Below are 17951 nucleotides of genomic sequence, written 5' to 3'. Positions count from 1 at the left end.
CTGTTTATTAGGTATTTAAGATCTTCCAGACTTGCTTATTCTCATGATTACCCACATACTACACACAAACATTTTAATTAGGTTATTTAGCATGTATAATGCATAACACTTGAGCAGTTCTTCTGGAGAAAAAAAAAAAACAACAAAAAAACAAAGACTGACATCTAAATAGCTGAAAGTACCTTGTGACAGTTGTGATAAAATATCAGCAGAAAAGAAACTGGATTCATCTGTCATAAGTTCCTTCTGTTTGATAATCATAGAACATAATCTGTACATAGACAGCGCTGATTTAAGTAGAAGAAATCAGTATTATTGGCAGGAAGGAGAAAAAAAGAAACTAGCTTTTTAAAATGCCAAAATATTATGATTTGGATGCTTTTATATGGCAACTGCTTGCATAATGAGAAATAACCTTGGATGCCTAGCCTCCAGAAACAAAATTTCTTTAAATAAAATATGATATACACAAGTATACAAAATCTCACCTAACACCAGACGCAAAACTTCTAGCCTACGTTTATAAATCCTGAAGGTTAAACAACTGCAAAGTCCACAGATGCAGCAACGTGGAGCTTACAGGTGCAAATTTATTTTTAAACATATCCCCTAACAGCATTGCAAGACCTTGCTTGAACAATAAAGTCCTCCCTATATCATTAGCTTTCCTGACACTAAATAGGCATTAAAAAAAAAAAACTAAATCATAAAATGGAGAAAAATATAAGATCATTATTACATTCATATTTACATAAAATATTGCTTGCATTTACCTATGTTTCTTTTTAATATCAGCAAAAATCTGAATGTTCTCTGCTCCAACTTGTTTTCTGTATCGTAGAAGGTTACCTGCACAGGCATTTATAATCCCTTCATCAGCAACATGAGAAAACACAAACCCTTCAGCCCGGATAAAATCAAGACCTGGAAAAAAAAAAAAAAGCAATATCTTAGCTAAAACCGAAGACTAAAAAAACCAGAAATACTAAAAACAAATAAATCCCCACCTTACCACCCACCTTACTTGATCCCAACACAAGTTGTTCCATATGCTTTAGGACTAACCAACCTTTCTTTTCCACACATAAGTTTTACGTTCTTTATTTTCACCCATAGTCTTTCCGACTCCTTCTTTCCATCTTCTTACCTTCAACTCCCATCTCTCCCATAGAGGCCACCAGTTTTCTCCCAATCCCCCTGGTTCCTTTCTCTTTCTCAGCCCCTATCAGTTTGTTCCTGTATGCCTTGAACAGGTGGCTGCACACCCTGCCCTGCCTCTTGCCATGACATGCCAGTGAGCACGTGCTGACAGAGTTGCAGGTAGGTCAGAACACAGCTCCTTTGTCCTAACAATGTGTCTTATCTCCAAAAAGGGTCATTAACTTCAGCCTCTCCCCTCTTTCCAGATACTCTTTCATTGTATTACTTCTTTCCCAACATCTGTTCCCCTGTTAAATGTGCCTGAAGTTGGCCATCAGGTCATAAAGCATCAAGGACATGGACGCAGACAGAGGAATAGCATTAAGGCTTCTTTCTTTAAGAAATTAGGCAAGAAAACACAGACTGCAACACATTATATACAATCTGTTTGACTCTCCAGCTGAATGGAGCTTGCATTTTCTACCCAGCACCACATCAACAAATTACTTCTAGAGCTGTGCCAAAGGTACAAAAAGATAAGCTTTGGGAAGAGTGAAACATTTTCTGCTCTATTCCAAACTTATTCTGACCATCAACTCTACCATATCTTAGCAACATGGTTTCCACCATATTCATTCATTTTTTGCACTAGGAAGGTTTCGTGGAATGGATACTTAAGTGGATGATTACAAATAGCAATGACTTCACACAGGCCATTCATCTACTCTCAGGGACCCCCTCCACAGCCTCGAAATATCTCTGTGCTGAAATTCTGAAGCCTTGGGCCATGGGGTAATACGCCCCCAGCTGAGGCACAAGACTGAATTCTGACTCCCTTACTGTATTCCCCTCTTCTCCTCAGTCTTTCATAGCCTATTTTAGTCTTTACTTGAGCCTATTTAGCATAGTTTATTTCACCTGTCACTTAACATATGTGTAAAAGCTCTGCGCTCATCTTGGGAAGCTTTTGCTGTTCTTCCAGTTTGCTTTAGAGGTCCCTTCCAAGCCCTTCTGAAGCTCCACTGCTGCTCCAGCTCTGGAGTCAGCTGCACGTTTAATTAGAGCCGACATCATACCAAGGAAACCAATGCCTGTGAAAGCAGCCATCAAGAATGCAATCCACCCACTAGAGAACTGCTTAGGCAACAGAGGCCTCACCTTAGCGCATTTCATATATAAACATAAACAGTCTTTAAAATGTATTTACCAAATGACAATGTGTCTGTTTATTTTAAAATTTCAGTTTCATTCCAAAAGCCCTGAAGTTGCAGAAACACAAGCTTATGCCTGACAGAGAAGAGCCCGTATTGCTTAGCAACACAGACTCCAGCTAACAAGAAACATCACAGATGGATGCGAAATCAAACGCGAGCTGTCCAGTGTCTTGAGATTAGCGGGTGAAAAGCCGGGAGCATTCTCAGGATCCACAGACCTGAGTGTGCCACCAGTATAGTTACAGGTGCTAGCAGACATTGGGTAATAAACACAGTGCAAATAGCTAGATTGAGATTTCTGCCTCTAGGAACAAAAGCTATAGGTTCTGTTTAAAGCACCCAAGTTTGCAGTGCAGTTCAGAGTTAAATAAGAAAAATTACTTCTCCTCTAATCATAAGTCTAGAGATAGGGTATATTTCCACAGTAACCATGATGTCTAACTCAGGACAGGGGCTATTCATTGAGTAATTTCACATATTGAAGTCACTGCTTATATGTTGTTTGTTAGTGCTTGATTTGTGTTGCCTTAATTTAGTAATTTAAGATTTTCTGCTAAACACTAGGATTGTGCTTAGTTTAACAAGGCTGCACTCTCCATCTGGGTTTTGGGGGGCTATGAAAATACAAATTTTAACCAACTGTAATAGGTGCAGGCACCAAATCATTACCCTTCTGTTTTATGAAGCTGTAATCAGATTCTGCTAATGAATTCATTTTTACGCTCATAAAATTGTGAGAATGATACTATTGCTTACTTTCACATTTGGGTAGTTGAAAAGTAATAGCCGTTGAATAGTTAATAGGCAGCCCCATTCCTGATTTATATGGGAACAAAAAAATTTTGGAATCTCACTGGAAAATAAGAACAGGAAATTTCCAACGAAACCTAATAAACAGAACTTCAAGACTGCATTAAGAACATCGAATCAAGTAACCAGCCACTGCAGGGCATGTTCAAGGAACTAGAGCTTGTATCTTTTTCAAAAGTTAGTGTTACTCCATTTACTTTAATCCTACTTAAACAGCTTTTCCCAAACAGCTGTGGAGGTCTATCAACTGTAGAGAAAAACTTTATTTTTTTTTCTTTCCTCCCGTGATAATTTATGATTAAAAGGAAAACAATGACAGACTGAAACACTTCTGCTGGGCGAGAAAATATTTCAAGACTGAATTGATGGAGGAAATAGTACTTTTACTTCAGCCATCTTAAATGCTGCAAATGTGCGTAACACTGCATTGTAACACCACAAAATAGTGAAGTGGACACAACCATTGAGAAGCCCTTTCTCAGGCACGTTCCTTCCTTGAGTTATCAAGTCAAAAGGAGCTGGGAGCTAGGATTTACTGCTTTCGCAGAAATGGGATCTGGCCTCTGCAAGGCAGCAGCTCCTGGTTGCTGCTGAATTTTTAGACTTCAGACAAACATCTTTGCCTTTATGCAAAGGCAAGACGCTGCAGGTAACTTTACTGGTGGTATCTTGTTTTATATGGGCAGTAAATCCTGGCTCCCATCTCTTCTTGTCTTCCTAATTCAAAAAGAATCTGAAAGACTGATTTTGTGCTGAAAATGAAAACTTGAGAGTACCACGGACTTTGCCTGCTATTGATGCAAGAGGCATACAGTCTCCGTGCTACAAAGACCTTTTACCACTCAGGGCATTGTCATGCAGCAGCTCCTTCCACACTCAGCATGAGTTGCAGGCCTGGGAGAAGTGTCTCCAGCAGAGCCCACAGCACTGACTGCCTCGTTCCACAGCACCTGCAAATGCTCCCTAAAGCACGCACACCTCTGCTGCAGTTCTCAGCTGCCTCCTCCCACCACAGCATTAACACGGTGGCAGTTAAAAAGAAAAACAAAAAAGCAGTATACAGTTCTGCCCAATTCTATCCCACCTTAAACAGTATGACGGGCTGCAGCAAGTGAATTCCTGCAGAGGATATCTCTGCTGGTGGGTGAAGGAAAGGAACAGTCTCGGACAGGGAAGCTGTATTTATAAAAAGACATGGAGATATCTGGGTACCTGGGATATCTTCTGATATGAAGTCTCATTTAATCAGCTACCAACTGTGTCATTATCATTGATGAAGACTAATTGAGAAACGGGATTTCAGTACCATGATCCTTAAAGGGAAAAAGGGCAGTTTCACAGTCAGGTGGAGATGCAGTTGGACTAGATGATTATTCTAAGTCCCTTCCAACTGAACTATTCTAAGTTTATGAGATGAGAGAAGATAAACTTGAAAACCGAGCCCTGAATCATAACGAGTGTAACACAGGCTCACCCAGGTATAGGGAAGCTGCACTTTACAGCAGACCCTACTGTCCTTGCTCTTGGGCACCCAGACCGAAGCTCTGACCAGAACAGAAAAGCATAACTTGCCTCTGGCCCACACGCTCGGGTTTTCCATCCCGTGGAGACAAGGTACAGCAGGGAGGGGTACCTGGAATATTGGAAGCGTTCCTGTGCATCACTACAGAAATATAGCTATGGGGACTGTTTTATGCCTCGAAGACCAGCAGACGGCCAGGCCAATATTCCACAATGGCAATATTTCTTGAAATCCTTCTTCTCACCATTAACTTTGTCTCCATTATTTTAACAATGGGCCAGTTATTTATTTCTTCTCACTGCTACATGTTGGTAATGGAGAACACGCAGAAAGTGCAAAACAAAGGGAGTGTCACCAGCATACACTCCTGCATTATAAAGGCCCTGCATCTCCTCTGCAAAGACCTACGCTGACAGATTAGAGCCAAGCAGAACATCTCACTAAGGCAAGGAAAAACAGAAATAGCAGCTGAGGGCTTTTGGGCAATTCCTTTAGACACAACAGTCCCCTCTAATATGATTAGTGCTTCATAATTAGCAAACTTTCAATAAAAGAAAAGCTGTGTAAGTTGGAAACAGATCAACAACAAACAACGCGCACACAAAATTTAACACAATGGTTAATTTCAGGAAACAAGACACACTGATAAATAAGTAAGGAAAACCAAACACTATGCCTAAATCTGACCCAGACTTAGTGAACGTATTGCAGACATTCCTGAGCACTGAGAAATGATAAGCAGTAATACTTGCTAAACAAAAATAAATAAAGAAGCATTTCTATTTTTATCTGCTCTACAAATGCTTGTAGAACCTGCTTATAGACATCATTCTGTTTCAACCTCAAGCAGATGTAGTTAATTAAATCAGAAACTACAAACAGGAAATTATACACCTCTAAAAAACACATGGTACACCTGTTAATAATGAACCAATTGAAAAGTTACCCTAGCAAACAAATTCTGACTTCCTTCTCCACAAAGAGCATTTCAGGAAAGAAGGAAGATAATACAGTCTTTGGAGGATGTCGCTAAAATGAACTATTAAGAAGGGTTGTTTTTCTGAGAATAAGTATTTGATATTAAGATGGCTTCCAGTCCAAAATATAAATACAAAACTGTACTATTCTGTACTGCCTCTGTGTTTTGTGGTCTATGGTTCTTTAGGGACCTTCTTATGGAGTCTACTGTATGTAGAAGAGTATAAAAATTGAGCAGCAGAGCACTTTAATATTAAAGCATGATGTGAATATCCCCCCTATTTGTCTATATAATTACACTGATTTTTGAGCGGGCTAACATTGCCGTATCTGCCCTTAGGAACAGAGGGAAATCTGGCAGCTTTCAACATAACCTCCTGAAGTCAAAAGCAAAGATCAGATGCGGTGATGCTGGTTTGTGGGCAGATGGAGGAGGAACAGGGGCCCTGCAGCGAGGCCCACGGCAGGAGGATGCCACGGCCTGCCGGATGGATGCCCTTGGGCAACCGCCTCCTTCAGCCCCCTGCAGTGGACTTGTGGGTGCCTTGAACCAAGAGCATTCACCACTGCTGCAATGGTCTGCAGTAACCTTTTGGAGCTGGGAGGATGTTGGCAACAACTGTTTTGACTCAAGAACTGTTTTTTGAGAACACGAGGAACTGCTTGTTTCTGTCAGAAGAGTGGAGACACAGCGGTACCCTTTTTCCTCAAGATCCCCCACTATTCTCCTACCACTGCTCCATACCTTTGCTGAAGCACCCAGCATGAACACGTTTTTGCTGTCATTCCTTCCTTTAGGTGCATAATTGAATAAATAAATGTTTCCTAAAGAACCAAAAGAAGTTTAAAAAAATTCACAACCTTCTCAGATGCCTTATCCCCCGATTTACTACTGTTATTTTCAGATTTATCCAATACCTTGTCAACACGCTAGGAAAACTCAGTAATTTCACCTGCTACTATTTGGCTACCCAAAACATGTTTATTAGCACAACCACATGTTGCTGATGTTGAGCTCCTTCTAGTCACACCGTAAACCTGCTGACTTTTTTCCCCCTTTACAAAATGAAATCATTACCTTCACCTGAAGAACACTTAAGATTTCCCAGTGCAGTTCTCTTCAGAACAGTTATTTCTACCAAAGATAGGCGTCTCCACAGGGAAAATGAAATGAGTGCACGGTAGCAGGAGATGCTACATATGCTTTTTAGCTAAAACACCTTCAGCAAGTATTTTTTGTAGCGAGAGCACACAGGCCTTGCTTCATTAATAGCCACCTATTAAAATTGTATTGACATAAAGTCACTACTCAGTTGCTACAGAAAAAAATACTCAAAGATTTGCTGCCTACAAAGTAGCATTCATTTTACTATGGTTTTTCTTAAAGTGATTTTCTTTTCTTTTTGCTTTCCTGTTCAGTGAACTTGAGACAATAATTTTTAGAGAAGTGCAATGAAATGCTTTAAACACAGGCCCTTCCTAGCTGGTGTTCTCCAGTTACAGAGCAAATAGTGCAGAACAGTAGTAGAGCTGAGCAAAACCCAAGCCCTCCAGGAATTCTGTTCCTCATTAATAATTGCTAAGAAGTAAGAGAAATACATTGTTCCCACACTATATCCCTTATTCAGCGATCAATTTTGCTCCTAAAAGGATAACTCAGTAACAGTTTGACTACTGCTTTTAAAAATAAGATGTGTAAATATTTTTGCAAATGCCTATGTACCTCAAGGATCCTTCACACATGCAATCCCTGAAAACTAAAACTGGATTATGGTAGCATTTTTATTTTAGGTTTTTATCTAGGTTCTACTGCAGTGATAAAAACTAGGTTTTGTCCGTTTCTTAAGTAGCTAGACACCTTGAAAATGGCAACTTTTGATTTTAAAGCACTCAAAACAAATCTGAGCTCAAAACACATCTACTAACAAGAATTCCCCCCCAAAAAAGGAATTTAAGACTTCTAAGATATATCCAACATAATTAAAACTGCCACTGCAGATAAGTTAGCCTACATTATTTTACCTGAAGTGTGATTTTCAATTAACACCAGCATCTTTTAGCGTTGCACTCTTAAAAAATTCTGCCTGTCTATAAAATTTGTACATTCAAAAACGTGCAACCTTACTGTAATCACATATGCAATTTGGGCAAAAGCAGGCATTAACCCTCAATTTATGAAGTATTTAGGAAGTACAAGCCTTCCATATTAAACCATCCTCCATCTTTAAATCATGGAACGTTACATATGAAAAACTAAAATTGCTTCAGCAAGCAGTAGGAGCAGAAAGGTTAGCAAGTCTAGGATTCATGCAATAAAGATAGATTAATTTATATTTCATTCACCCAAATGCAATTTAATTTTAAGTAGTTTGGCTAGCTGAACACTCAATTTTTTGTTATTATATAAAAAGCTTCATTCCATCCATTCATTTAAAAAAGGCAATGAAAACTTAGTTTTAATGGATAACAGTAGTAGCAACAACATATAATTAGATGCTGAAACAGGATGCCTAACCACAGTGGGTTAAATTGATCCTCAAATATAATTTAACTGAAGTAAATAGAGTTACACCAAAGGTGGCTTCTAGACATGAGTAGGTTTAAACTAATCATTACATTTAGACAGGTTTCACCTAGAAAGCTGCAGCAGCGGCCTTGGGATTTTTAGCTGCCTCCAACTGAAGCAGTGCGCAAGTATCATCTATTATAATCAAGCAGGCATCTTTCTCAAAATCTAATTTCTGCTTTTTCAGGGTACAGTGAGCTTTTCATGTCTCATTTTTCATAGTATCTATGTTAGTACAATGCACAATTTGCAGAGAGTAAATGCCATAGCAAACAACAGTAATAACTGACGAGTCACTTCTATTACCTGCAGCAAGAGCAACGGCTATCGCCTGTTGATTTGCAGCACACAGGATCTGGACACCCAGCGCGAGACGGGGGCAGGTTTGTCTCACTGCAGCACTAATCACTGTCATTGCTGCCGTGACTTCAGGCCCAGGACACACCGTGTAAGGGACATCATGCATGTTTTCTACTATCAAGCCATCCTGCGGAGATTATTATAAAGAAATATGATTAAACTGGAAGAAAAAGGATCTTAAAAAGCATGGCTAGTTTGCCATTATGCTGCTTTGTATTAAAAGACGCACGAGTTTAAAGGTTTTCCTTCAAAGGAAGGATTATCTACAGTGTTGATGCATACAACCACTTACAAAAGTGCTTTCATCAACAGCATGGTATTTGCAGGGAAATCATGAAGAGAAATAAATGCGATTTTAACTATACATTCATCAATTTGGTTTCCTTTGATCCATCCTAAAATGTGAATTATAAGCGAAGGAGTTAAATCTTATACCTCATTAAAAATAGTGTAAAGTCAAACTTCAATTATCCAAGAGGAATATAGGATATTGAGTATGTTTGGATAACGGAGGATTTAGAGATAATCAAGGCAATTTTCAATTCAATTAATGTCAGAAAATAAGTGTTATTTTGGATAAATAAAGGAATTTTTTGTTTGACTATTATTGTGCCTATTCACAGCTTGCCTAATACCATAGTATTAGCTATTGATATTTCTCCCATTCTGGATACAGAATTACTTGAAGGAAGACATTGCTATTTATTATCTACTGTACCTCTCACTCCACACAGACATACTCTTAACAAACAATGGAGTGACGATAAACACCCTACTGATATAATTATGCGGTTTATTGAAAATCTTTGTACATTATCTGCTACCTTGTACTATTCCGATCATTGTATAGTATATACCAGAAAGTTTTTAACTGCAAATCATATATAATTTTTTCAAAGACTAATAACAAGAGTAAATGTATAGCCTTGAAACACGTTTCAAGCCTGATGTTCTGCATTTGCAGTGAAAATGTTACAAAAAGGTAGAAATTTCTCACCTGCTTCAGTCTAAAAATACAAAAAGTTTAACAGACAAATTAATTGTATATATCAAAAACAAAGTCTACTCTCTCTCGAGTTTTATCACACATCTCAATCTTTTAAAATGAGTGCTTTATGTTTCAAAGGTATAGTAACTGAACCAGAATAGAAAGAAGAACATTTTTGGGGAAAAAAATACAACTAGAGATTAAACAAATAAGTTTGGTTAATAATAACATAGAGAATCAGGCGGGGGGGGGGGGGGGAAGGTTTCCATTTTTAAAAACTTTCACATGTAACGCTTCTTTAATCTTTGTTGTAGTGTAGAAGCCCTTTTGACAGTAAAAGATAAGACAGTATATAAAATGCAGTCAGCATTTAATGGCTGAATTACAGGCTAAGCCACAGACATCATAAATGAACACCTAACATGGATGATGGGGAAAACTGAGAATAGAAATAATCCGGTGGAACAATATGGTCAGTCCAAGCACACGAGCCACATATGTTCAGTATGCCAGGGTACAGCTGCCTTTACCAAATGACTTACAGCCGAGGATTTAAACACCCAAAATACATGCTACCTTAAAAAAAGGACACAAGCTATCAATGGAACAAGTGAACTAATATTATGAGCACCCAACATTAAATCTACGCACTATTTGGTGCCATTCATCAGCATATTTAATTTCAGATTTCCAGTCCAAGAAAACATCAACTAGGCAAAGGAAAACCGGATATGACAACTAACCAGAACATATGCAGATACCATGTTGGTCAGTTTTTGGGTCACCTGTCCTGTCCCCTCCTCCCCACACGTGGGACCCCTATAGAGGGGACCCTCCAATGGGGCACATAACAAAGTTAGCTGCCCTTGGGTGTTATAGCAATAAGTATAAGCAAGAGCCTCTCTGCATACCATGCCTGGGCATCAGCTATAAACACAGGTCTTATCACTCTGACAGTTTCTGTGTAATATGCTGCTAATTTCAGTAGTTAGAAGAGGCCTAGCTAAAAAGTAAAGTTACTGAAGAAAATTGGTCCTGTTTTACCTCAAACAAGAAGATTACCATCCATGCTTCTCTACCTGTGATGGGAGCTAACCTATGACAAAGATGACAACCAGTCCTCAGAAAACCAACAGCATTTTCAGAAATGAAAAAAACAAAACAAAACACAAACTTACAGTCAGTTCCTCTGGAACGACATCAGGACTGTTCCAACAAACCTGAACTGACCAGATGGTCTTGCACCTCAGGCACAACTACCAAATCCTTTGTGGTACAAACATAAAGTGAAATCCCTTAGTCTTTTGCCCTCTGTACACATAACTACATTAGGTCTGTCTACGCAAGAATGCAAAGTTTGTCAGTAGTAGTACGTGGCAAAAGGATTAATGTGGAACCATAGTATTTTAACAAAACAAAACAAACTCAAAAATTGCAATGAACCTCAAACCCAGGTAATTCCTTGAGGATACAAAACCTGGAAGCCCTTGTTCCTTGGCTCAAGAATGCTCTACTTGGCGGTCTTCACCAAAACCCGGATATCTGGCAAACTCCAAGCTTACCATAAGGGCAAGGAGCTAGGATGTGCAAACCAGAAGCCCCAGGCTTTCAGGCAGTCAAGAAATCAACGTCAACAGGACACCCAGGAAGAAAAGCGTCTGGGAACGGGGCTTCAGGTGCTCAGCTCCTGAAGACCCATGCTCGTAGATGAAAAAGCAGGAGAACAAGCTGGCAGAGTTCCACAGGAATTCTGCAGTGAAACTGAGCTTTCCCCGAGTTGCTACTACTTTGACAGCTCAGGATTTGCATAAAGCAAATTATTCCAGTAGATACATTAATGAATTAATTCATTTAAAAATTAATTAAAAACCCTAGCCATACTACTGTGCATAAAAAGTATCTGATTGAATTCTAGTTCAGAATGCCGGCATATGGGAGGATTCCAACATTTCTCTTTTCTGCCTTAAACTTACTATATTCACTTTTCAGCAGTTGCCTCTTCCTATGGCCTCAAGGTCCACAGTTACAGTGAATATTTTTGGTATTACTTCAATAATGTGTTATTCTTTTGGTACCATCCGATAGACTACATTCTTTTGCATATTATGTTTTGTTTAATTAAAAAAGAACAACATATGTTCTGCAATACAGAGAGCTGAATTACAGATGCATTAACTCAAAGCTTTCTTTCATATTTTATATAAAAATATAACACCACAGATTTCTGTGTTTACTGAATTGATATGTATGTAAAACAGACTTCAGTACTATCAGACATCTAATTAAAATGGTGGAAAGAAAACAGTTATGCTAAATTAAACTTCTTGGAACTTAAGCTTATAGTTCAGAAGTCTATGGGAACAGCTACTGTATTACACACTCCAAAGCAGAATTTATTTGGCTAGTACGAGATAAAACTCTAGCAAATACCTTTTGTGTTCCTTTTCCATTGAATGTTAAGATGATTTAAGTGTTGCCTCTATATAATAGCCTTATTATAAGTAATTCTCAAACAATACATTTCCTTTCTACTTTGAATGACTTCTGAAGTGCTACATATGTGCAAAGTGCCTCTTGTATCACAGTTAGCTACTGGAAAATAGGTCATTTAAATAGCTCTCTGATTATATAGAAAAATAATTTTCTTCGCTTTATTCCACTTATAGAAATGACCTCTTAAAACACTTCAGCCGCACACACACATATCACAGCAGAAAAGCATCAAAAACAGTCACAACACTATAAACCACAACAGGTATAACAATCACACAAGCTTTAACTCAGCATCTACCTAATGTAACTTTTACCTTGGGCAACTTTAATCCCAGTGTTTCCCCTAACAGAACGGCCTTACCTACAAACACACACATGCTAATACAAAGCTTTACAAGCTTAAAAGAACTACTCTTTCCTACAGGAAGAAAGGGTTTTTTTCGTACCATACCCATTATTATACAGGCTCAGGTATACACCAGGACAATTACAGCCTTTCCCACCACGACAGTCACGTGCCCCTTATAAAGGAAATCGGGTGCCTTTGTAGAGCATTGATTTGCTGTGCCTAGGCACAGCTTCCTAGCAATTGCTTTAAGAACTCTACCTCCAGAGCAAGAGATTATGGCCTTAATATAGATCAGTAGATACCCTGTGTTCTCCTGCATATACCATAGGTGGTCGTTGTGGGGAGGTTTATCTGCTATTTTATTCTACTGTAATATAGCTAAAATTTGGAATGTTAACTTCAGTATCCAAGTGATAACTACCTACGTGTTTCTATGCAGAAATACCGGTTTATTCTGTCTTGACTGTTATTAAACTTTAAGTAATTTGAACTCCAGCTATCATTGTAGTTATAAGAGTAATAGGCTTGAAACTTCTCGGTTTTTAAAAACATTAATGCAAAACATGTACTAGCAACTTCCCTTCCAGGTACGGAGCCAAAAGAAGGGTTAGGAGAATCAGAATAGCAATGAACGCATCTCCAGAGGCAGCAGTGGTAAAAGGAGCAAACCTAAAACTTTGTGCGGTAAGAAGCACCATGATATTTGCAACTCAATGTAGCTTTATAATTTGGGGATTTTTTTTTTAAGAATTAATTTTACTTACATACCTCTAACTGTCTTTAATGTCAGCTACTCAAGTAGCTACAGCTAAATAACAGCAACTAGTAGTAAAGTGATCTATATCAATAAGATCAGAGGCAACTTGTGCTCTATTTTCTGGCTACCAAGTAAGCGTCAGCCAGGCTGAACAGAATGAATAAAAGTTAACTTGAATATATACTTTACATTTTTCTTCAGCTAAAGCAGATACAAATTGGAGGGATCATAATGCCTCATAGCTTACTGCTTCTAAAATCTTTCCTAGGGAATTTCATTGTTTAGCAACACACAAGTACAAAGCATATACATTTTGAGCACAGATGGCTTCCTAACCGAGCACTCACTTGTTTTCATTACTGTGCTCTAATATCACAACTCTTTCATATTTACTATGTTAGGCTGCTAACGTGCCAGACAAGTCACCTTTTTCTGAATATACTAAAATTTACTTCCAAGTGCAATGCATATGGAGTGAGCAAGACCATATACTTTATTTTTAAATGTTAACACCAATTCAAACAACTTGAGACAACGTGTAAACATCTAGTAGCAGCAAGATGGTTATACATCTTCTTAAAAGCTACTGTAGGCAGTGTTTGGAAATACTGTCAGTATAAAAATATCTGGAAAACAAACACCTTTAAGTTTCTACCTCTTTTTTTCCAAGAAAAACACACAGCTTAACAGTTCACTTGGAGCACTGAGGGAGAACCCCAAATATATTCCCATTAGAGAGGCAAGATAGTTAGTTTGGAAGAGTAGTGATCTCTGTGCAAAAGCCAGGAAGCTCCTGAAGTATCTATCATGAAAACTTGCATTTCACAGTAAGTATCAGTAAAAATTAAACAAGTGAATTGCAGAAAGTGTTAAGCGACCATACTGATATTTATGGAAGCTCTCCTGATTATCTCTGACCTTTATGGCATCAATGAAGGATTTGTTTGTCATATTGCTGTAATGCTATTGTGTACAGACCTTTAGAATAAAGATTGGTGTGCAATGTGTACTGATATTCTTGTGACTTCTACAGGAAATAGACTAAGCATAACTTTAAGCCCTGAATTTGTCCAAATGTGGAGAGGAATGACTACATTAACCTCATCTGCCTACCTTAGAGGTATGTTTAAAAATACATTCAAGTTCAGAAACAGCAGCGCAGTAGGAGAAAAGGTAAACCAGTTAGACCTGGAATAGCAGAATTTATTACAACTTTTGAAAAGACAATAAGTTATAAAACCCAAATTAAAATTTTGTGTTACTACTGATTGTAAAGCTTGTCTTAAAACTGGTCCAGCTTTGTGCATGTCAGCAGTGAAAGTAACGGCCTCTGTACCCTCCCTCACCTTTAGGTATACTTGGTGGTTTTTTTCCTGCTGCTAAAGGTTTCAGTGTGTAATTAGTACATAAGGAAAATAAGTAAACAAGCACTGGAATGTGGGGCAATGGCTTTAGGAGTTACAGATCACTTTTGGAACCACTTCCTCTAACACAGGAAGACGAAGACTAGTATTTGCCACTCTTGTTATGTAGATCAAATCACATTATACCTCATGTTGATACTATAACAGTAAAGACAAAATATAAAGCCACAGTACAGAATACAGTTATTGCACACCTAGTCTTTTAAAAGGCATGAAAAGGAAAATAATGTACTCATTCTGTACAACCTGCAGTTAGAGATTGCTCTAACTGGGTGGACATCTTGCACATGCATATCTGGTTCATAGGCACTGAAGCCCACCTATGTAAACATCATTCTTCTGCACTGCTGTTTGTCCTTTCCTTGTTCTCAGAATTCTTTCCTAATTTAGCCTTAATAGTGCTCTGCCCTTAACTTACTTCATGTGACTTGTCTTGCATTTTGACCTTGGTCTTCTATAATTTAGACTAAGCTCTTATATTCCATTTTGTTCAGTCTGTAAAGTATCATCCAAATTTATGGCATTAAAAAGGTTTCAACTGGCTTGTTATTAAAGTTTTGCAGAAAACAGCTGCTCAAAGCAGTGACTACTTGTTCATTTAAGACATTCAAACCTCGGACATTAGGACACCTTCTTACCATGCGAGAAAATGTACATAATACTGTAGGCAGGTCAAAGAAAAAGCACATCAACACCCCAAGACAAGGTGCAATGAAATGTTTAAAACATATCTGACCTTTCAAAAGGACATACACCCTGTTAAAATCCACTGACCTATGAAGATTACTACACCACTTTAGGTCCAACAGCAATTCAGTCAGTAGTACCTGCCTCTTCTTGCCTCTGGCTGAGACTAGCCTTTTGGGCCTTCTCTTCTAGATGCGCAAAGCAGGCATGCTTGCTGCCAGGGGACTAGGACAGAAGGGTTAAAGAGGGCAGAAAAAGGCATAAGCCTTTTTTTTTTTAGTCCTTGAATCTGTGCTGTTTTGGTACAAACATAAACATGGGGCAATCCAGCACCCCACAAGTGACCGAGGTATGCATGCAGTGCCTCAGCTGCGCACGTGGCATTCCTCCATGACTTCATGAAACCAGAGTGCTGTACAGAGCTAAAAATACAGTGGCTTGTCAGGCTGGATGGCAAAGCATTCTACAGCCAGATACCTCGAATGCCAGCGACTGTTCATGTTGCAGTCAACTTTCCTTTTTTTTTTTCCCCACCTTAAATCAACTTGATTCTTAGAAAGTGATGGTAATTCCACTTAAACAACTTGAATTACACAATTTGAATCTAAGCTTTTTCAATTGTTTTGGGTGCATGTGATACTTCTTTCAGGTTTTGTGATCTAGAAGGTCTACTTACTATGTTGACATAAAAGATGTCGATTTAAACATCTTCCTAGATCATGTGGTTTAAGATGCTTTTGATGAATTATAGACAATTTAAAATATTGGCTATGCAGAAGCAGCTGTGTGTAAATGCTGCCATAGGAAGAAGGAACCCAAAACTTACAACTCCAGCATCCTTGTAAGCTGCTGCCTCTTGACAAGCTTGATCAATGATCTGGGTCATTGGAAGAGAACTTCTTGGTGTCCCTGCAAGAACAATGCTGCTTACCCCAGGGCACGCACAAACCAAAACCACACACAGTAACAGCTTTCAGGTAGGATAACTACAGGCACTGGCATACTGAAATAGGGAGAAACAGGGTAAACTTGCCAAAAGGCTGCTGCGTCTCCTTGTGACATGTCTTAGTGCCATCTCTTTCCTTAGCTGAACTTGACGGATCTGCTGTAACCATTCAGTTCCTAAATCTAATTCACAAACTTGAGGAACATCCGCTATAATCTCTGATTGTACCAGGTCTGCTCTTAGCTTGTCATTCCTGTACTTACTGCAGCTTATCCTGCATTAGTGATGCTCCATGCAATACAACCTCTGGCAAGACCGACCTCTAGGTCTGCAGAATACCTATGCTCAACGCCAGTCAATTTAAAATTAGGTAAAGCTACCTTAAACTCTAATCTGCAAAGCTGACTGTATCTGATCTTCAGTTTATGCGTGGATTTCGTTGGAGTTCAATGAGTTTTCCTTAAGGTCAACTCCAAAGTCTTTTCTGATACTTGAGCTCTTCAAGCCAGGCACCGAGAGTCTGAAACGGGGACTGTGAAGAGTCCTCTGACAACTTTGTTAAGACAGTCTGATTTCACAGCGTGGGGAAAGCTGGCCTCAGTGCCTGGAGGCTGCTCCTGGGGAAAAGTGGAGCAGGGAGAGCTCGGGGCACCAGCCTGTCAAGGGGAAGGTCAGCTGCTGTAATCAGCTCTGCTTACCCCGGGCCCCTCGGAAGGTGGATGGGGAGGTCAGGGTGGACCAACCCCTGCCCACTGTCTGAGCTTCCTCTTGCCTCCCAGGGCCTGCGAGAGCGCAATCCAACACCTGCCCCGTCCCAACGCCCACTTGTGTCATTTCCTAACCATTGCCTCTAGAAACACACCAGCGGAGAGCTCACCAACACCGAACCCCGGGTTTCTCAGCCCGGCTCCCTGCGTGCAAGTGTCTCCCGCCTCCTTCACCTCTGGGAAGGGGAGATGCCCACACCCGCAGCACTTCAGGCGGGGCCGGCAGCGGCGGCCGAGGGGAGAGGCCTCCCGGGGAGCGGGGCTGAGGGGAGAGCGGGGCTGGGGGGGGGGGGCGCGGCCCGGTCGCGAGGGCTGGGCCCGGCCGCCGCTTACCTGGCAGCGCTCCCACGTGCACCACCCCGACGACCGCCGCCTTCAGCCGCCCGAAGGGCCCGGGCAGCCGCATGCCCTGCGGGGAGGGCGGGAGGGAGGGAAGAAGGGAGAGAGCGGGTGAGTGGGGTGGAGTGGGGTGGGGTGGGCAGGGCCGCGGCCGGCCATGGCGGCGACCCGCCTCCCGCCGCCGGCGGGCCAGGCCCGTTCCCGTTCCCGTTCCCGCTCCCGCTCACGCGCGGGGCGGGGCGGCCCCTCCCCTCGGCTCCGCTCCCCTCCTCTCAGCTCACCTCAGCTCACCCCGCCGCCGCCGCCCCCGCCCCGCCGGTGTCCACCTGCGGCGGCCGCGCGCGCGCTGCCACCGCCGCTTCCGCGTCGGCGGCCCCGCCCCCGGCCCGGCCCCGGCCCCGGCCCCGGCCCCGGCCCCTCCCCGCCCCGCCCCGCCCCGCCGGCCCCAGCACGGCGTCCCGCGCCCCGCGGCGCCCTGCCCCGCTCCTCCGGGGCCCGCCGGCGGCGCCCCGCCGCCGCCCCCCGCAGACCCCGCCCCGGCCGGGCGCCGCCGGCCCCCGGCGCTGTGCGCGGGGCCACGTGTGCGGGCGGGCGGGCGGGGAGGCGGCCCC

The 17951-nt window shown here is 41.2% G+C and overlaps 1 protein-coding gene across 1 annotated transcript in view; it reads right to left on the bottom strand.

Moving 5' to 3' along the window:
- The window catches only part of LOC309676567 (uncharacterized protein F13E9.13, mitochondrial-like), a 55047-nt gene extending 37358 nt beyond the window's left edge, over nucleotides 1-17689 (bottom strand). Inside the window, exons 1-5 of the mRNA XM_082489133.1 lie at nucleotides 17622-17689; nucleotides 17335-17410; nucleotides 16115-16197; nucleotides 8537-8717; nucleotides 774-924 (exon numbers count right to left, since the gene is read on the bottom strand). Coding sequence (XP_082345259.1) covers nucleotides 774-924; nucleotides 8537-8717; nucleotides 16115-16197; nucleotides 17335-17407 — 488 coding nt within the window. The 5' untranslated portion in view covers nucleotides 17408-17410; nucleotides 17622-17689. The remainder of the gene's footprint in view (nucleotides 1-773; nucleotides 925-8536; nucleotides 8718-16114; nucleotides 16198-17334; nucleotides 17411-17621) is intronic.
- Between the last annotated feature and the right edge of the window lie 262 nt (nucleotides 17690-17951).

The sequence above is a fragment of the Vanellus vanellus genome (genome assembly GCF_965231255.1).
Source record: "Vanellus vanellus genome assembly, chromosome: 12".
In the NCBI taxonomy this organism is placed as follows: domain Eukaryota; kingdom Metazoa; phylum Chordata; class Aves; order Charadriiformes; family Charadriidae; genus Vanellus; species Vanellus vanellus.
This window is presented reverse-complemented; position numbering and strand designations above follow the sequence as displayed.